This window comes from Cuculus canorus, chromosome 7, assembly GCF_017976375.1.
Source record: "Cuculus canorus isolate bCucCan1 chromosome 7, bCucCan1.pri, whole genome shotgun sequence".
Classification (NCBI taxonomy): Eukaryota; Metazoa; Chordata; class Aves; order Cuculiformes; family Cuculidae; genus Cuculus; species Cuculus canorus.
In genome coordinates, this window is record NC_071407.1 from 28,508,670 (window position 1) to 28,529,847 (window position 21,178).

General features: G+C 44.3%; 1 protein-coding gene across 6 annotated transcripts in view; it reads left to right on the forward strand.

Moving 5' to 3' along the window:
• GRID1 (glutamate ionotropic receptor delta type subunit 1) overlaps positions 1-21,178 on the forward strand; it is a 599,405-nt gene that overhangs the window by 47,314 nt on the left and 530,913 nt on the right. For 5 of the 6 annotated variants that reach the window (XM_054071868.1, XM_054071862.1, XM_009570372.2 and 2 more), the window contains exon 1: positions 19,434-19,815. The exons of the other annotated variant lie outside the window; for it this stretch is intronic. In XM_054071868.1, the coding sequence (XP_053927843.1) occupies positions 19,737-19,815 (79 nt within the window). In that variant the 5' untranslated portion in view covers positions 19,434-19,736. Of the gene's footprint in view, positions 1-19,433; positions 19,816-21,178 lie in introns of those variants that run through there. 6 annotated transcript variants of the gene reach the window in all.

Sequence of the window (21,178 nt, forward strand, 5' to 3'; positions counted from 1 at the left end):
TCGTATCTTTTCCTCCTCTGGAGGTAAATTCCTTTGAATTACATAGTATTTCTATGCAGGCAAATAAAATAAAGAACGCTTTCTTGGAAGGCATTAGGCTTTTAAGCTCTGAGTCTGTGACTATGAAACCTCTCTAGGACTCCAAAGATCCCTTAGTGCAGAACTGATGTTTCCCTAGGGAATGTTAGGCTTCCCTAGCTTTCTGCCTAGTAGGTAGTCCAGTGTGTGGGGTGGGTGAAGTCATGCCTTTCTTTAAAGTATGTATTTGTAGCACACCTTGGAAAGCTGATGATAACTTTTAAAATTATGTTAATTGAATGGCAGAGTTTAAACTATTTGCTGAAGAGTTTCAAAAAAGGCAAGTGAAAATCTAAGGTACTGGGTGCATAAGGAGCAGACCTGGTTTGGGATGTGCTTTATGAGTTATTCAAGAATGTAACATATTTTATTTAACTATTAGGACACAATCCATCATCAGGTTCAGATTAGATATCAGGAAAAATTTCTTCACTGAAAGGGTTCTCTGGCACTGGCAGAGGATGCCCAGAGAAGGGGTTGGGTCACCATCCCTGGAGGTATTTAAAAGATGGGTAGATGAGGTGCTCAGGGATATGGTTTCTTAGTAGACAGGTACAGTTGGACTTGATGATCTCGAAGATCTTTTCCATACAAAAGATTCTATGATTTACTCTTTTTCTTTTTTTTTTTTTATTTTTTATTAGGAAAGTTTTTTCATTTTCTTCTGAAGGCTTTTTGTTTTTTGGGTTTTTTTTTTTTTACGTGCTACTTGTAGAATGTGAAATTGGAGAATGAATTTAGAAATTTTCTGATGCACTTCGTGAACTGTTTCACAGTGCAAGCAACACCAAATGGAGTGGGAGTGTTGATCTACTTGAGGGCAGGAAAGCTCTGCAGAGGGATCTGGACAGGCTAGATCAATGGTCCGAGACCAACTGTATGAGGTTCAACGTGGCCAGGTACCAGGTTTTGCACTTTGGTCACTACAACTCCATGCAAGGCTATGGGAGTGGAGTGGCTGGAAAGCTGCCCAGCAGAAAAACACATGGGGGTGCTGGTTGACAGTGGTTAAACGTGAACCAGCAGTGTGCCCAGACGGCCAAGAAAGCCAACAGCACCCTGGCTTTTATCAGAAGTGGTGTGGCCAGCCCCTGTACTTGGTGCTGGTGATGCTGTGCTTTGAATCCTATGTTCAGTTTTGGGCCCCTCTGTACATGAAAGTCATTGAGCTGCTGGAGCATGTCCAGGGAAGGGCAATGGAGCTGGTGAAGCATCTGGAACACAAGTGTTATGGAGAGCGGCTGAGTGAACTGGAATTGTTTAGCCTGGAGAAGAAGAGGCTGAGGGGAGACCTTATTGCTCTCTACAACTCCCTGAAAAACGATTGTAGCAAGGTGGGTGCTGATCTCTTCTGCCAAGTAACAAGTGATAGGGTGAGAGGAAATGGCATCAAGTTGTGTCAGGGGAGGTTTAGATTGGAAATTGGAAAAGATTGCTTTCCCAAAAGAATAGTGAAGCATTGGAACAGGCTGCCTGGGGAAATGGTTGGTTCTCCATTCCTGGCAGTGTTAAAAAACATGTAGACGTGCCATTCCAGGACATGGTTTAGTAGGCACAGTGGTGTTGGGCTGATGGTCAGACTGGATGATCTTAAAGGTTTTTTCCAACCTTAATGATTCTATGATTCTAATGTGGCCAAGCACTGGCAGATCATAAGCCTGCTTACTGCATCTAGATCCAAGAGCCATATAGAAGGTTCTTTCTGTTTCCTAGGATCTGCTGGTCCACTGTTGTGGAAATTGTGCTTCACCGCATGCTAAAGAATTTGTGTTGGTGCCTAAAGAACCTAACAGCATCAGGTATTTTACTTGTTAAACCATCATACACGACAGATCTATTTCAAGAAACTGGGTGACTGATCTTGTTTCCTTTTCCCATTTAGTGACTTGGTATGCCACGTTGTCTGAAGGTATCAATGAAAACAAATGTCTCCCTATGCAACTGTGACTTAAACTTGTGAAAATAAAGTATGAGTGATGGCCACATTAGTACTGGTTTTCAGTCAGACGTTTTTGTAAAACTGTTACAACTTGCAAATAAGTAAGAGCTTTCTTTAAGCTGCTTTTACAATCACTTGATTTTGAAAATAAGATTTGCATTTTTTTACTTCTTAGGATTGGAAGTAAGTGCTTTAATTATCTTTTCATTTACCTTAGAGTGTTTGACCCACAGTTAATACTGCTTACACTAAAAGAAGGACTTGTCTTGTGTATTAGAGGTCATGGAGTTATAGAAGCCCATAATGAAACTGTCTTTGGAGATGATTTAAGATGCCAAGCAGTAGGGCTGTCAGCACTGTTTGGGCTGCTAGATCCCTGCACCCTTTCTTTTTAGAGCAGCTGATCAAAGGGAAAATTTACAGCAAAGCCACATTTTTCAAGCCGAGAGGTCTAAGGTGTGGCAGGCTCCAAAGTGTAATGTGCAAAAACTGAGGGAAAAGGATGTGTGGGAAGGAAGTGTGTTAACCAGATGGCTCCACTTTACCGGTTTTGGGAGCCCTTGAATAGAGCGAGGGAGAGATCAACGCAGCAAGTTTCTGCCTGAGTAGAGAGAGCTCTGTGTACACTCCTCACCTCCCTAGTTCAGCTTGACAAGACTCAAGGAATAGCCTTTAAATAACCCCCCTTGCACTGTACTTTCCATCTTTCCAAGCACGCTGCTGTTTGAATTGGACATGCTGCATGGTACTAGTGGGGATCCTCTCTCTTTCTGGAAGAGTACAGGACACTGTTTGGCTTTCACATAAATACGAAAAAAAAAATAATAATAAAATCCAGTGTTAATAACTGTTTAATTACAGGGCTCCAGTTCATTAGAAGTTCCAGGCAATAGAAATGACTCAGTATTCAGCTCACTGATGTCTGTGTGCCCCTTGCTGACCTTTAGAATAACTTAATTAAAACTACCCAAAATATCTTTAGAGACCAGTCTCTTCAGGGTAAGTATGGATAGTATTGTTCTCTAGCACTCTATTTAGGGAACTCCACGTCTTCTGAAAGATAAAGCGAATGGGGGATCTAGGCTACTGCAAAAGCACTAAGTGAAATGTAGGGATGAAAAAAATGTTGAATAACCTGTAACATTGCTGGAACAAAGGTATCAGCAGTTAAAACAGAAATACTCTGTGGTAAATGATGTAAGAAGAGGCCTTAGTCTAAAAAAAAAGAGGAGGGGAAGAAGAGAAAGATATATTATTAGCAAACATAAGCTGAATCATGACTACATATTCTCCAAAGAGGTGAAAACAACATCTATATGTGTTTCCACTTAGGCAGATTTCAACATGAGGGCACATGGATTATTTATTTGCTGCATCTAAAGATAATCACTATTCATTTAAATCAGTTTGAACAAACTTTAAGTAGTGGCATTTAAGTAAATTGCAGGCAATGTTTTTCAATTTTCATTTTAGAATTATTTGTGCCATCTGAAAGCATTTTAGTTCCTTTCAGTTCCTCACCTCAGCTCTTCTGGATATTATTCATTGTTCCTCTGCTTCTTCCTGTGTCATGTTTCATAAACTAAAGGAGGTTGCTGTGATTCGTGCCAACACGCTTTACTGAATTGCCCTGATCTCCTGCTAAACTTGCGTGCCATTAGCTGAAGACTCTCTGAGTTTTGGAAGACCTCACTGGCAGTGGATTGTCTAGAAAAACAATATGGTTTCCTTCATAGGGCATCTGCAGGACACAAATAGGAACTGCTCCATATTCACCTCAACAGTCACAGTTCATTTGCACTTAGCCAGGATCTTCTGGCCAAATTCCAATGTTTCCTCTAAACTGTGCCTCGGAGGGAAAGGAGAATACAAGTTTGCTTTGTGGGTACATGACTGCAAAGATTGATACTGGAGATTGTTTGGGTGCCTTTTACATGAAACAGCTGGTTTTGTAGTTGTTGTTGATGGCCTTTCTTAGACTGAGTCCAGGCTGCTGCATGTGCCGCTCTTAGCATATCAAAAATGCAAATGCAAACTTACTGTCCAAACTTTTCCATTTCCTCAAATACTTTTGTCAGCCTGCCTCAACACTGAGAGCTGTGAACAGTCAAAACCTGACCTCCTTTTTGGTAGAAATGTAGCAATTTCTACCATTTATCTAACCTCTGAGAGGGAAGTGAATCCTGTATTCTGGGATGGAAGGTGTTATAATCCTGTTGGTTCAGACATCAGGCTGCTTTGTCAGAGTGCTGTAGAGAAATAGCAAAGACGACAGCTCCTGTCCCGGGAAGCTGACGCTTCCAGTTATCTGACAGGCTATGATGGAGGAACACAATGAAGAACTGTGGCAAGACAGAGGCTGTAGTCAAGGTGGAAACAGTTTAAAGTGGAAACAGAAACTGTATGTTGATATCGCTAAGAAACTGCCAAATTATCAATCGTCCCGGACAGTTCTCAGCTATTTCTTCCTATGTTTGTTTGCCCCAAGAGCAGCTTACCGTTCACAGCTCCTGTTGGAGACTATAGTCTTCATTAGACCTTTAGTCAGTGATAGCACCCCCTCCAACTTTATACCGATATGAATGTACAGTGACCCATTAAAAAAAAACAATCACAATTTCACTAATTGCAGTGAACCCAGCAGTTTATGCTCACAGGGAAACTAAGCCTGGATATTGGGCCATTTGGTATCATGAGTATAGAAGTCCATGACTGTCAAACTCACTACAGATAATGCACCCCAATATTAACCTTCATTATGGGTGCTTTATGTTCATGTTTACTCTGTAAGAAAAAATGCATCCCTTAGGTAATGACAAATTTAACACAGATATATATGATCCTAACTCTCTGTGCTTTAAGAAAGACTTTTTTTATGCCTGTGTTTTTGTGTTATTTTTTAGAGAAAAGAAGTGTTTGCTGTTTTGCCTGTAGTAGTTTAGATCTCTGTCAGCTCCTCTCACGAGACACCTTCTCTTGTGCAGATCAAAGGACAAAATCACTTCTATCGCATTTGTGGATCATAGCGTAACACACGCAAAATTATATATTGCAGTTTGAATGACTGATTGAAATCAATTACATGAAAGTTTAAATTGCTTTTCAAATAGATTAGAACAAAAAGACAGAAGATACCCTATCCAGGATATATATCCAAATCACTGCTTGATGTTTAATGGCTCAAGGTCTCATAACCAAAGGCTTTAGTATTACATTTTATAGCTCTACCAACATTGAACTGAGGCTCCTGGAGTCAGAAATCCTATACATTAGAAAGCTACCAACAGATGGCATTTTATAAACCCCAGGTTTCATTGTCCTATAAATAGAGATTGTCAAATACATAACGAGCACCCAACAAGAATAATATTCTTTCTCTGTTAACTGCTTTATTAATCATAAGCAAGGCACTAATACTTTTTTTGCCTCTTGCTGGTAATTCTGTTTGTAATATACGTGGTGTTATTACTGTAAGGCTAAGCTCATCTGTGAGTTAACATTTCAAGTTAGACACTGAGAACATAAGTGGCACCCACTTTTCTTTGGTCTTCTGCTAATCATATTCCTATAATGTGCATATACTGGCATGATGATTATATTGTAGTTTACAATAAGGATAGCTTTCAAACGGCTGGAAATCAGATTTTCTTTTACTAGAAGGGAGGGTGGTAACTAGCAATTAGGTTTTACATAAAGTCTTAGTTGAAAGGAGATGAAAGGAATTGCTTTTAAAATAATAATAATGCCAGGTAGACAGAGATTGCTTATGGATGGTGTAACCAGCTGTGCAGGAGAAATGTCAAAAGATGGTTATAGGAGCATTGGAATGTAGAAAAATCAATCTAAAAGGGTGTTACATAAAGCTCATGCATTTCATTATGGTGTTGCCTTAAGACTATTATCCTGTATTCTGTCATTATGAGAGTCTTTCTGTTGTAATGTTACTCTACCTTCTCTCGTATAACTCACTTAATGTTATTTGTCTTTTTTTAGAAAGAAGGCAAAGTGCTGCTTTTAGTGATGTAAGCAGTAATGAACTAAATGATCTTGTTAACAGAAAATAGTTCAGCAACTCAAAAGTGTGCCTTGGAACAGAGAAAGTATTAAAGAAAAAAACCAACCCTTATTATTTCACACATCTCCTTTTTCTGTCCATTCAAAGTCCTGTTTAAGGCTTTGTTGATGCTATGTCCATATAAAGACTTTGGGTTTGTGTCAGCAGTTCCTAGTGATTCCTTGGCAGATTCATCTCCTGCCAGTTGAAAGGTCATCAGAAACTTCATCAGATCACAAGAAGGAAAATGGTTCCTACCAGCACTTATTTAGGGTTGTGGCACTCCAGAGTTGATTTTTACACATAGAGTGGGACTTATTTTGGATGTTGCTGTATTTTTATTCCAGAAAATACTTTTTTTTTGTAAGGGAAATGTCTTGTAAGCATACAAAGGGAAGCTTTGTTCTTTCGTGAATTGTTTTACACTGTTTGTCTGCAGATAATGTCATGAAGGGAGTAAAAATATCTCTTTCTCTTAATGAGGAATGAGACTAGTAGCCTAATAATAGTTTTGATAGCTATCTATCCATCTAGTAGTCAAAATGCATAAGGAACGGTTACAGAATTGAGATTTGGATCCATGGCCATGAATGGCTGTTTATGGGTGAAACTTGAAATTCCACTACAGTTTTTGTGGGTTCCTCCTTACAGCCAGAGGTGGTGCTGGGGCTGTGAGGGGGGGCTGCCTTAATCTGACTGGGGGGTGGTGTGAGGAAAAACAGTCCAAAGGTCTGGGCTTAAAGCTGTCCCTAGGATGGCCCTGCAGACACTGTACTTCCACAGTCAACCAGTTTGCTGCCCTTGCCTCTGAGTATGAACATTAAATAGTGAAGAAGGGATTGATTTTGCTGTTCCTGTTGTCTTTTTTAGAGCAATGAGATATAGAAGGCTGGATTCTGTTCTAACTTATCATTATCTAAGTACTAGAAGCAGAGACAGTTTTTGTGAGTATTCCTGATAGAATTTTCACTGGTGTGAGAGTGGAAAAGGAATGGAGAGGTGAAAAATCTGAGCTACTGCAGAGAAGTCAGCCTGGAAAAAATTAATGGATTTCAAGCTGATCAAGATTTTCTGACTATTCTGTGAACTAGAGACCAAGAAATACAGCACTAGATAGGCAAGCTCTTAATTTTTATGTCTTGTATCTAAAGGGACACCTCTATATTTTACTTTTCTGCCTAGTTTGTGAGAAGTGGGAAAGGCTTGGGAAATAGCAGCGTATGGGTACATTTCAGTCACTTTCCCACCTCTTCTTCAAGAATATAAAGTATTAAAAAACCCAACTCAAAACTAAGTTCCATGACAACAGACGTGCAGGTTGAAAAAAGGCCAAAAGGAATAAACTCCACAGTAAGTTTATAAATGAGCCTTGCAAATTCAGTTGTATACAGAACCACGTTGTGTTAATGGGTGTGTGAACAGGCCTCCTTGAAAAATTTCCTGAGCTGAATTTGGGGAATGAGCAGATTTTGAAGACTAAGCAGTAAAACTGAAAAGCTACAGTTAAAGGTCATCTTTTGGTTACTGTGAAAGATGAATTAACACTGTGTATGTGGTATGTGCATATGATAACAGTGAAGGACAAGTGGGAAGTGGTGTCACTGAAATCCAGTAAGCACAGCTTCACTGGTCGAGAACTAGGGCATATCACCTCCATACTGGAAAACTTTTCTCGGCTTAAATTTAAGGCCAGAACTACTGCTGGCCACTTGGCTTTGTTTTATGTATTTTATTGTCTCTAGAAACTAAAACCAGAACAATGAGCAGTTGCCTGTGCTCCTCCCCAGCGTGGTTTATGTACTACATACAAGATAGTGCTGTCTGTGGCCTTGTGTTGAGAGAGAGATGGCTCTTCCTCTCTGTGTAGCATTAATCCAAAGCGGTTCATTCTTTTTTCCTGTGAGCTAGACAGCTTGTTCTCCTTGGGAGCTGATTTAGTTATCTGTTGCCGTATTAACTTAGTGATCTGATTGTTTGAGCTTATTGATTTAATTGTAACTGTTCGCTCAATTTTGTGCATTGCATTATTCCATCTTTAATTAGTTCAGTAAAACTGTACAGTGAAGCCGCTTAGTACAGCAGTGGTTATTTAAATGTTTTTTCTCTTGTTTAGCTTTGAAATGAAATCCATAAGTGCACAGAGCAGATTTATTCCACTACACTGGAACAAGATGAGCTCAAGGTTACAGAAGCCAAGAGATGAGAAGTTTGCTTGCCTCTTGGTTTTGTTTCCTCACCAGTGTTCAAGAGTCTCTTTTGGTCTCAGACAGTACCTTGAATCTGTTTTCCCTCTATAAAGAAGATAAAGTTTGATTGTGAGGTAATGGAAAATCATTTGAGCTGGTGTGTTGCCACCTTCATCAATAGAACGGTCTCTTCACTCTGCATACAGAAATTCGCACGATTCACTGCCAACCGCAGAGAGCAAGAACTACAGCTCCAGCATTTAGAAGTCTAAGTAGAAGAAATAATTCATTGTGTTTTTAAAATGCATCTTCTCAGGCTGTATTAGCCAGAGCACAACAAAATACAGTGGCAACCACTGCTGGAGTTGAGCAGCCAGGCTACTGCCACTGGAAGTGAGAGAAGCTCCAGATTTCTGCTGGAGTATCTGGTTAGAAGGCGACACGCAGGAACCATGCACACAGCTTAACCTCTGTAGGGAGCAATTTCCATCTCTGTGAAGCTATTGAGCGCATTCCCAGGGTTTTACTGGTGGTGCTGTCCCTGTGGGTGGCTCACCCAGCCAGGGCACGTATTCCACGTAAAGGAAATGTGCTCTTGTGATTGTTACTAGCAATGACCTGGTTAAATACAATATGAGTGCGTGACCGGGTGATGATCTGTGACTTTGAAGGACCTGATAGATTTTATTTCTGCTCATGTGATTTTGTAGTGAGGCAATGGAGTGGTTGGATGGGCAAAAAGAAGAGGAACAATGTCACTGAGGGAGGCTTTCAGCTTCTGGGGCCAGAAGTGCTGCTGCTGAAAACAATTCTGAGCGCAGATTATAATGCAAAATTACTCATCCCAGATTATTACACAAAACATATGCCTATGTATCTACTTTCATTTTGAACAGGGAAGAGAAAAATTCTTCATTACTAACATATACCACACATTGCCAAAGAAGTTGTTGATCAGGGTGTCTTGGGCATCCTGGGGTGAAAAGAACACTTGAGGAAAAACATCCGTCTGTCAAATCAAGTACAGCACCGAATAACTACATACGCTTTAAGGTTTTCAGAAAATAAAGCTGTAAGGTTTGTTTTTGAAAATGGATGAGAGGATACAATTGTGAATGGATAAAGTGTACCAAGAAACATGGGTTTGCAGGGATATGTTTTGTTATCATTGTTCCTTACTACAATAGCATTTTTTTTTCAATGTAGAATTGGAAGTAGAAGTTCACGAAAAGGTGTCTATAATGTATTTATTAAGAGCCTTCTTTTCTGTGCATGATACCAAGGTGGTCGGTAGCTGGTTTTGCAATAAAAGCTGTGCTTTCAAAAGCAATCCAAGTAGGTGGCAACAGAGCAGAAGTATAAGATCCAGCTGCTGAAGCAAAACTGTCCAGCAGCTCCAGGGGTAACACTACTGACAGCAACTGTGTTCCTCTGCATGAGGAAAGGCTCTGAACAGCCACAGCACTGAAATGTGGGACCTGCAGAGAAAGGACAATTTCACTGTGGTGATCCTAAGCCAATCTGATTTTATTCCCTTATTGCATGGATATTTTGGGTTTGTGCCATGAAGAGGAGAGGGCAAGCTGCTCAGCTATGTAGCTCTTCCTAAATCAAATGCAGAAAGTTTCCAGGATTAAAGACTATGGCACTTACTGCTGGTCCTCCTGTGCCCCCCGCTGTAAGCCCCATTAATTCAGCTGACACAGATGAAAGTGGTGAAGCAATTATGGCTTTTATTAATTTCTTTGGACTGGTTTGCCTTTAGTTAAGGGGGAATACATGAACGCAGGTTGGAAAGAAAAGCCAGAAGTGGAAAAGCATTGTCCCTGTGTGCTATTGTAACACTTTGCACATTAGGATTAAGCAGGCAGTACAATAACTAGATTTGTACCAACTTGGGAGACACTGAGCATATGAACAAAAGCACAAGATGCATAGAAATTTTGGAGAGGCATTTAAAAGCTGGTTTTGGAATGAAGCAAATAGCACCCCAGGGAGACTGGTCAAGCAATGATATGGTGGTGATAAATTTGTAGGACTGATTGGGAGCATGGAAACTCTGTAATGATTTTATACCCTCAAGTATGTAATTTAAAATGCAGGTGCAAGGATATGCTTTGGGTTCAAGGTTGATTTTTTTTTTCTCCTCCCTCTAATTTATTTAATGTAAACTGTTCTTCCAAGAGTGGTTTGTGTACTTGATTGTATACTCCTGCATGACTCGGAGCAGTATGTGAAGAATTTGCCTGTGTTTCTAGGGAGCAGAATTCCCTACCTAAGTATGCTTTAAAAGGTCAAATTCAATTTAATAAATTTATCTCTCAGGAAAACAAACATCTTTCTTAGCTAGTAGGGAGGGGGGAGAAAAAAGGTTTTGCATTTAAAAAGAAATCTGAAGCATATTATAGTTGTGTAAGTGTGAAGTGCTAAAAGCTCATACTACTGAAACCATCCTGGTGTAAATCCTCGGTATGTGCTAGAGTCAGTAGCATGACTCGTAATTCTATTATATTATCTCTGTAAAGAAAGGAGAGCTGCTGGGAAATGCAATTCAAATTTGGTCTTAAAGTACTTATCTAAGGGCTGTATCCTGCCAGCATTTTTAAAATAAGGGTTGTAATCAATGCCATTTCTTACAAATCAATGTTGCCTGGTATAGTCATGTGTGATAAACCAGCACTGCAGCAAACAAAGCTCTTCCAACTGCAGACTTGCATTCAGCTGGATAGTAAATAGCTGTAGTATAATATATTGCTGTACAATGCAGCATGGTTTAATTTGGAAGCATGACAGAGCGTATTTAATGGTATTATGAAGATTTAGGAAGCCATTGGTCAGTGACGTTTGACAAGGGTGCCGTGACAGGGACTGTGACTCATGGAGTGCTGGATGCTCAAAGTGGCGCATGGTTTTTATCCTCCCTGCCCTTTGCATAAACGCTTTACTGCAACATCTCTGAGCTGTCAGAAGATCAGATAAAAAAACATTTGGGCCTTTTTATAATTCTTTCTCTCAGAGCTGGTAAGTCCACTGTGTGGAGTAATAGTTCTAAGTTCATTTCTAACAGCAATCAACAAAAAGAGGTTGTTGTTTCCAGTGTTTTCAGGTGTTGTGTGCCAGGAACTGAACTGTTTTGGAGCGCTTAAGTTAATTTTTCTGTGGCTTAAAATTATATATCATGGCAATAACACTCTAACTGTGCTACATGGAACACTTCAAAGCCATGTGGTCCCGAGCTGCCTCTTTCCACTGCAAAGACTACTGCAAATGTATCTATGAGCCACACTTAAGTTTACACAGGGTTGTGTAAATGGGAGTGGATAGGTTGTAAAGGGATGAGGCACCACTTGATGTGGCTTATGTCACTTAAACTATTGCAAGGGCTGTAAACGCCAGGCTGTGTTCACAGGCAGCAGCACAAAATGCCCAGAGAAGAACAACCTGGCATGAACAAACTTCTGGACTCAGGGAAACATGGGTTAGAAAACTACTTTGACATTCATATGCACAAACATCCTCTACAGCCTAGAGGTAGGAAGGAAGTGATGTGCTTTTCTTTTTCTCTTCTTTCCCCCTTTCTTGCCAGGCCATGTGGAAATATTTCAAGGCAGTTTTTGGTTTTTCCCCCTTTTCCTCAAGAGGAGTATGTTCTTCCCCCACCTCATCCCAAACTCCTAGTCATCAGGACACCCCTTTCTCAGGTGGGAGACCAAGTTCAGGTGCCTGCTTTACAGGATTGAAGTGGCTTGAATGTAACTAAGAGGTGGTTATAACCAGCTCGTAGTTCCGAGTGGGCTTGTCTCAAGAGCTTTTCCTACGTGTCTCAATGTAAGATGTCACCTCCCTCCCACCCCTCGACTAAAAAAAGTGAAAGAAAAATATCATTAGGCAGCTGAAGTCCTGTCATTTAGATCAGCACTGGAGCTTGGATAGTGAACATTTGCATCCAGACTCAGCTACGTGGAATGCGCTGGTCCCAAGGGCCACACGAAGCATTTTCTGCTTAAAGTTATTTTAAACACAAGAAAACATTTTCTGGTCTCTGCATGCTTTACAAATTTGAAATTACTTAGAATTACCTGCCAAAAATAAATGTGCTGTGTTTCCCCTACACCTTCTAGAGAAGTAGTACAGCTGACTGAGGGCACTAACTGAGGAAAGGAACTTGATGTTCTTGTTCACCCTTAAATTGAGAACTGAATACAATGTTCATGCAACAGTCCACTCAATTAGCCATGAAATGAATTGGTGACTGTGGTGGGAATGGAGCCCAGGAATCGTGGCCCCTCTGCTCCAACTACTGGATTGCACTGCCCTTAAAAAAAAAAAAAAAAAAAAAATTAGGTCCCCTTTTTTAAGTAAGAAATTTAAGAACTATCGTGACAGTTTACCATACAAGTCAGCTTGATTTCTTTTCTTTTTCCTTCTTTACTTTTTTCTTTTCCTCTAAGAGACAGAACTACAATAAGCAAAGGCTTTGCTAGGATAAATTTTGAAGTCAGGCATACACTGAGAGTCAAGCTGATGTTTCTGTTATGAAATCTTCATTTCATCCCTTCCTGGAAACACGAGTGTGAATTATGAACTCCATGACTGGCAACATCTTCCTGAAGACAACACAGGTCCCTGGGAGAATACATTCTCTCCTGATCCACCTGTGTGACAGTGATTAATGCTAATGGAGTCACTGAAAAGGCAAATACATCTTTGTTTGTACAAATGGCTGCAAAGTAGATGTTGCAAAACATGCTGGAAAAAAAAAATGCTCCCTGACACAGCACTGCAAGTCAAAAGGGAGACCTCACCAACTGCAAGAAGTAGCCCATTGTGAGACAGCCATTAAATATAATATGGTTTAGAACAGACTGTTGAGAAAGATCAGGTTTTCTTAAAGGTAAAATTACTTTCCACTTGGAGTAGTTTCCATTGTGATGCTTTTAAAGGACTCTGCACATACAGACTGCATCAGTATTTAGTGATGGCAAAAGACTGAGTTAGCGTGATTGAAAAGGTCCCTGTTCTTTGCCTGAGATACAGCAAAGGGCAGTGTTCAAGTTCCTGGCTTGTAGCAAGATCTTTCTGCTTACGTCACTTCTCAGTGGAGTTTGCAGTGAAGTGGGAACAAACACAAGATCGGTTACTGTGCCTTGGCTGCAGGGCAGAACTTCTCAAACGTACGTGTTCAGACTGGCTATCTGCTTCGCCACGCAGCAGCAGCGGCTTTACTGGGTCTGCTACTGTCTGTGTGGGTACAGTGAGAAATAGCAAGAATAGGCCTCTTCCAGAGCCTTCAGCCAATGAAGGTGAACTGCAGGGTGACTTTTAGTAACCTGGTTTTCCCTCTGGCTGGCATACCCACCCTGCTGTTTCAATCAATTCTTGCAAAGCAGGAATATATTCTTGCAGTTGAGTGTTGATAAGTTTCATAATAGTGGAAGCACTGGGAAGTAGATTCACAATGAAGCATCTACACAACATAGTGTCGCTCTTGGCCTCTTCTTACCGGAGAAAGCATGAGATTGGTCAGTATGCATTCATGGTGGTTACACAAGCAAAAGGGAGTTCCTTGGTTTGATCATCCTTTTTGGAATTGCCTGTCTCCTTGGGCTGCTGTCATGGCAGAGGACAGCTGTCCTACTAGTGTCTTGCTATCGGTAACAGACAGCTCATCAAACAGCTTGTCAGATTGGTCAGGGTGAGCAATGTAGATGGATCGGTAAGAGGCATGCAAGATCACAGAATCATAGAATGGTTTGGGTTGGAAGGAAACTTAAAAGATCATCCAGTTCCAACCCCTCTGCCCTGGGCAGGGACACCTTCCACTGGATCAGGTTCCTCAAAACCCCATACAACCTGGCCTTGAACACCTCCACAGGGTGGAGGGGCACCCATGACTTCTCTGGGCAACCTGTTCCAGTGCCTCACCACCCTCACAGGAAAAAAATTATTCCTAATATCTAATCTAAATCTATTTTTGAACAACTTGTAACCAGTTGGACAAAGGATGCAGAATAATTTCTACTCTTTTGTCTGCCTTAACATCCAGGAGCAGGATTTCCCCTGGAGAGGATTTTATCTGGTGGAGAAAATGGTACGCTTTTTTTTACCCTTAGATGAGTGCCAGCAAAGTTAGTTCAGAGATTGTCTTGATATGGCTACTATTAAATTATGAATAATTAACAAACATTGTTACTTGGGGAGCTCGCATCGTTATGTATCTGTACTGTAACGAAGATGTCAACTATACCGACTTTGCTTCCTTAATTCCTGCTCAGTAGAGCACGTGTACAGAGTTTACGCTTTTCCACTCAGTGTCCAGTGGATATAATGGCAAGGAGCTTGCTTAGCAGTGAAGGAGAAAGGGTTTTTCCTGTAACTATGAGTTATGCTTGCATCCCTAACGGTAATGACAGAATACTTTGGCCACCTGTGTGCTACAGCTCTCCATAAAGTACTTATTGGTGGTGTTAAAATGTTGCGAATAAACAAATTCCTTTTGAGGAAAATGTACACAGAAATGTAGGAGGCTGGAAAAGGCTCTTGTCTATTGAAAAGCAAGCGCCCGTAAAAGAAAAATAGAGTGTGAAAAGGCACAATTGGAAGAGTAGGGGAGTAAATATGATTCTTATCAAGACGCAACAGATGTCAGACTGATGGAATTAAGGAAATGTAAGTATGAATTAAAGCATATCTAGGCTGTGTGTACTATGCAGAATTAAATCAGTTTAAAATATGGAAATAGTGCTTTACCTTCTCTATGGCATCTCAAAAGGCATGTCAGTCCAAATAAAGTGTTGACTGCAGCAAAGTTTCAGGTGGTTAGTAGGTGCACAACAAATTAATCAGGAATGTCAGCTGTCCCACACAGAACTCTATCATTCAGCAGCCTCTTCTTGCAAAGTGACTCTAGTCCATTACTCCGGGAAGATCATCATATTGCGCTATCAACCATGAAAAGAGAAAAACTGGTTTCAGCAAGCTAAAGGAAGCTTCCATAAAGGAACTGTATCTTGGGGCTGTCACCACAAAAGAATGACAATCAAATTACTTTTAAAAACATAAACATCCACAAAGTCAGGAATGTATAGAAGGTTTGTGGTTTTGTGTTCCTCTTTCCAAAGAGAGCAGAGCTGTTGAATTTCATTGTATTTTAGAGTAAGGAACTTAATTTGTGAGTTTGTGTAATTGTAGGCATCTTGGCTGTTGGGAAAGGAGAGACAGTGTTACCATATTATGCACTCGAACCTTTTTGAATTTTGTCTTCATTCTCCCAACTCCATAGACTGAGCACCTAATACTTGGAGATATCTGTGGCATCCTTATACCAGTATAGCTAAATGGTTCAGACGAGGAGTTCCATTCACTTACAGAGTGAATAACAGTATCACTACGTGTATGCACATAGATATATACAGACATACTTTAGGAGTTAGCTCTTATCTAGGGTAGGAGTAAATGTCTGGGCCATTAAGCACTTGTGCTCTCTGCGGACTAGAGAATCACCACCCTTCCCCTGCTAGAAAGAAAGACTCCTGAGAAACCTCAGAGGGCAGCTTTGGAGAAGATTACTTTCCCTGTCCGACCACCCAGATAGTCCCTCTTTTCTCTTCTTCCCCTTCCCAAACAAGAACCATTATTTCCCTCACGTGCTTCTCACACCTTTAAGCACTTAACATTGCCCTATTTCTTCTGTGGGAAAGCTTCAGCTTAGGTACAATAAATGGGTGGAAGTCAGGAGAAGACAGGAGATGTGATGAAGCTTAAAAGCGCTCCGTTTATTCTGAGCATTGGGTATGGTATGGGGTAAGTCTTGGTGTTCTGGTCCTGTAGAGCTCGTGCTTATCAAGCAGCACTGTATAAATGCTCAGTGAGTGGGAGGGGCTTTCCATATCCAGGCATATCCTGCAGCTGTAGTTCTGGTGTTGTCTTTCAACATGTGCCGCCTTCTCATTGTGGCAGCACAGAGGGACACAGCCATGGGTGCAGCTCTCCAAGTGTGGCATTGCTCAGCCTTTCAATTCACCTCTAGAATATTCTGTTTCTAATTGCAATGTAGGTTTCATTCAGGCTGTTCACTTGTGGTAGCAAAGACCAGGTTTCATACCATGTTCATTCTGAGAACAGAAATAAGCACAGCAATAGCTCATGATAGGTTAGCTTAAAATCACCACCATGGTTCCCAAAGGCAATAGAGCTGTTAGACACGTGCATAGAACCACATCTGTTGCCACGGAGCTGAACTCTGACTAGCGGCTGTCCTTCAAGTTGAGTATTTACCTTGTGTGTTTCTAACAAGGTGTCATTCTTCCATTGGTAGTGTAAATCCAGTGGTATGTTATGTAGTCATACGTAATGAGTTGTCCCCTGCGTGGTGATGATGTAGTATCATGGTGTCTCATAACATTCTCAATATGCAAAACACTGGCAAATGGCCTTTCAGTGCCAACTGCTGATCTAAACTCCGTATACCCACTGCAAAGTGTCAGCGCTCTTCCGATCATTAATGATGGATGGCAGAACTGAAACGAGCTGCCGCGTTTACACTGGGCTTACAAATGCGACATTGATACCTTTTTTTGGAAGGAAGGCAATAACAGGGGAAGGAGTAAGAGTTATGGAAAACATACTTCAAGCCAATGTTTAGAGAGAGAAAAGAAAAATAAAGAGTGGAGGAGGAAGAGAAAGAAAAGATAATGCAGCCTGGCTTGATAATCAGGTTTAAACCAGACACAATGATTAAGTTCTGATGCTGCAACTCTTCATCTTGCAGAGATGCTACTGAAGTTGCTGTTCATCTCTTTGGTGAGATGGATCCATTTAGGTCTCATTGTACTTTGCATGTTACAGGTTTTACGGCATTTCAGATTTCCTCTCGGCATTTTCCTCGTTTGTTCTTTGTCCCCTGGCTGTGCCTAACAGCCTGCTGCCCTTCTGGGGGGCCTGTTTCACTTGGTCTGGTTTACAGTATACTGGGTGCCTGCCCTTTTCTCCCTCTTTTGACTGAGACTGGATCGTTTTCTGCATGTGGAGCGTTCTGCTCATAGATTTCACAGGAAATTCTGTAACTTGTCCAATTCACTGGGGTTAAATTTTTAATATTTTATATTACTATTTTACTATTATGAAAATAGTAGCCAGAGGCGTCCCAGCTGAGGTCAAGACCTCCCTGTACAGACTTAAGTAAGAGGGAGCTTGCTCCTGAGCGCTCGCTTGCGATGTAACAGACCAGTGTTCGGATGCCTGCACAAACGGCAGAGCTAAGAGCTGCATATTTCTAGAGGTTTCAGGCTGCGACACCAAAGCACTTCTCAAGCACAAATAAATTTAACCTCCTTTCCTCTGTGGAAGTCGGAGATCGGTAACGCTTCCCCCCTCTCCAATTCCCACACATGTGCTTGCTACTGACATATATATGACTGTGGTCAATGTAGGTGCTTAACTTTCTAAAGAGCCTATGTAAATCACTACGTATATATTGATTTGAAGCAAATGTAAATTAGAATTAATTTTGACTTGCTAATGTAGTCAAATAAGGAACATTTCTATTGATCTTTGTCCCAGAAGACAATTATCTGGATTAACTGTTTTTATTACATGAGATACAACATATAGTATATATCATTCTGCATTGATCAGTGCCGAATTGCAAATTTAAGAAGAAAACTGTAAGTAAAAGTAGTTAACAAGTGATTTATATCTAAAAAGTGTATCTTGTTTATTTACCCCCGCTTTTTCCCGTTCAAAAGCTGTGCTTGTAACTCCCACTGAATAGGTGATTGTTGACGCATGAGGATCAACAGGGATTCTTGTTCATATCATTGCCATTCTGGCTTCCTCCCCTTTTCGTCTGCTTCATCATCTCCGCGTTCCCCCCGCTCCTTCCTCCTCCTCCTCACCCTGAAGCAGTTTTGCCACACTGTGTCGTGCAGGAGGGAAGGTTTTCTGTAGGAAGGGACTAGCTTGCAGGTCCGGTGTGGCCAGGCGATGCCGGTGCCTGGCAATCCCGCAGCGCCCGCCCGGCTGCGGGTTTCGTGGGGATGCCAGCAGGCACCGAGCCCATCTTTCCCCACCGGATCCCACGGGCTGCGCGTATCGCCGCGGCCGCTGCGCACTCGCGCTAGCATCCTGCTCCCGACTCCTTCTCTTGGCAGGAGTTTACATTTCGGGCTCCTGAATGGATTTGTTTTCTCTGGATCCTTGGCATATTGAGACGCTTGTCACGTTTGGGTGCCTGCAATCACTGATGCGTTTGTTTTCGGGGATGAATTAGTCTTCTGAGCCCGGGCATGTCCAATTTATGAATTAGATCGCATTGAAAGCTAGAACAGAACCGAGCACCAAGCGGGTTTGCGCTCCCGCTCTTCTCCCCCGGCCTCTCGCCCCAACCTCGCCTTTCCCTTTTGCCCATCAAGCGCGTCCCGCACCCGAGAGCCTGGAAAGAGGAAAGGGGCATCCTTCGTGTCACCCGCTCGGGCGAGCGGCAGCAGCGCCGCGCTCTCACCTCGGAGCGTCCTGCCGAGCCGCGCAGTTACGAGTCGCGCAGCGTAGTGCCGAACCGCACAGCGGCGAGCCGAGCTGCGCCCCGCCGCGCCGAACCGCGCAGTACCGAGCGGAGCTGCGCCGCGCCGTGCCGCGCGGTACCGAGTCGTGCTGCGCATTGCTGAACCGCTCCGTGCCGAACCGCACAGTACCGAGCTGAGCTGAACCGTACAGTGCACAACGGCGCCGTGCCGAACCGCGCAGCGCCAAGCCGAGCCGCGCGGTGCTGAACCGCGCAGTGCCGAGCCGAGCCGCGCAGTGCTGAACCGTGCAGTGCAGTGCCGAACCGTGCAGTGCCGTGCCGTGCCGAACCCCGCAGTGCCGAGCCGCGCAGTGCTGAACCGTACAGTGCCGTGCCGTGCCGAACCGCGCAGCGCTGTGCTGAGCCGCGCCGGCCTCGCCCCGCGCCCGGAGCGTCCCCTGCTCTCGGAGCCCCGTCTTCTCCCTCGCTCCCTCCCGGCTGCGCCTCCCTCCCCCTCACCCCATCTCGCGGCCCCCCCGCCCGGTGCCGGGCGCTCCCGCCGTGCCCCGGCGGCCCCGAGCGCCGCGGCTCCGCAGTCACGTGGCGCGGGGGGCGGGCGGCGGCGGAGCCGGGGAGGGGGGTGGGGGGGGGCGCTTCGCTCCGCAGTTCGCGCTCTGCCGGCGCCCCGGCACACACCGAGCGCTGGAGCCTCCGCCGCGACAAGCCGGCAGCTGCCTCGCTGCGGGGTTAGCCCCACGGCTTTGGGTTTGCCGCGGCCGTCGCCCGTTTTGCTCAATCTTGGGAAATTCTTGGGGTGCCGGGGGGGAATTTTGGATATTTTTTTCCCCGCGGGGGGGTGTCTGGGCATCTCCCCCCGCGCCCGCCGCCTCGCTCCACCTGCCCTTGCGCCTTTTTTCTTCTTTTCCCTGCCTGTCTCTCCACCAAACCCGGGCTGATGTGCTGTGCGAGAGGCTGGAAATGGAAGTGTTGATGCTCTGGCTTTTCCCCTGGATATTTCAGTGCGTTTCGGTGCGGGCGGACTCCATCATCCACATCGGTAAGAGAGGGAGCTTGTGGGGGGGATGGCTGGAAAGAGACAGACAAATAAATAACTGAGGGGAGCGTCTCATTTAACCGCGGTCATGTCTCAGGCGGGCGCTGATCCCAACTCCGCGGAGAGACGGGAGGAGGGAAGGGAGGAAGGCAGCCGCATCCTTCCCCTCCAACGCCGATTGTAAAGTTAGGGGCGAAATGCTGGCTGTGCAGGGCTTGGGGGGACTCGCTGAGGCAGGGCTGCGATAGGGGGGATCCTCTGGAGCCGGGCTGCGGTCTCCCCTGTAGCCGGGAGCCTGTGCCTGGACCTGTTTGCACGGAAAGGCTTTTCCCCCTCGTGCCCCCCGTTTCCGAACGCCACCAGCCACCCCCGGGAGAGGGGCACAACCCGGACGTGCTCGTAGGGAAAACTTTCGGGGAGGTGACCCCCCGTTTCCATCCCCCGCTGTAGCAGGTGGCAGCCCAGCCGGAATGCGGGAGGAGGGGGGTGGGTGGGAACTTGGCTGGAAAAGGGTTAGGAAGGCGAGATTTGCGGTGAGTGTGTGTGCGCGCAATTGTTGTGGTTTGAATAAGATTTCATTAAAACCCCTGGGCTGCGGGAAGGCTGGAGCAGCAGCGGGAGGAAGAGGGGGATGAATAAGAGGCATAAGAAAGGCTGATGTGAACTTTTATGGCTTCTGGGAGCGAGGCATGGAGATGTCCGCGGGAAGCCTGGCAAGCGAAGGCGAGGCTCTGCAGTCACCTTTTGGCTGGTGTTGAAAGGTACCAGCAGGCACGAAAATGAGGATGTTTAGGGGCGGAGAGGGGGGAGAGAATCACTTGTAGAGGATGATGGAGGAGGAGACCGGGAGTACGGCCGGGAAATGAAAACCCGTAATTCCCACCAGCCTTTTGGGGAGGATGAAAGACCAGGAAAAAAAAAACCCAAAACAAAAGGAGGGGTCTGGGGCGGGGGCAATGTTGTCGAGAGGGGGCTCCGAGGAGCCGGGAGGGAACGGGCAGAGGGGGACCGGCCCCGTCCCAAGTTTCCCGGCCGCGGGGGGAGCCCCGGGGGGGGGGGGGCGCAGCCGATGCAGACGGCATTGCGGAGCCGTGCGGGAGACGGGGGGAGCCCTGGCGGCAGCGGGGGGCTCGGCCCGGGGCCGGGAGGCGGTGGGGCATCCTCTCCCCATCGGCCCCGCATCTCCTTTTGCGGGGGGACGGGGTTATCCCTGCTCCTCCCCGCGCGAACTCCATCCCGAGCGGTGCTAAGTAACTCCTGGCAGGAATAGCGGGCAGGAGAGACGGGATGCTGGGTGCAGAGCTGTGATTTCACACCGGCTCCAGCCACAGGCGCGCACGGGGTGAATCAGCAGGAGTTTTCCAGG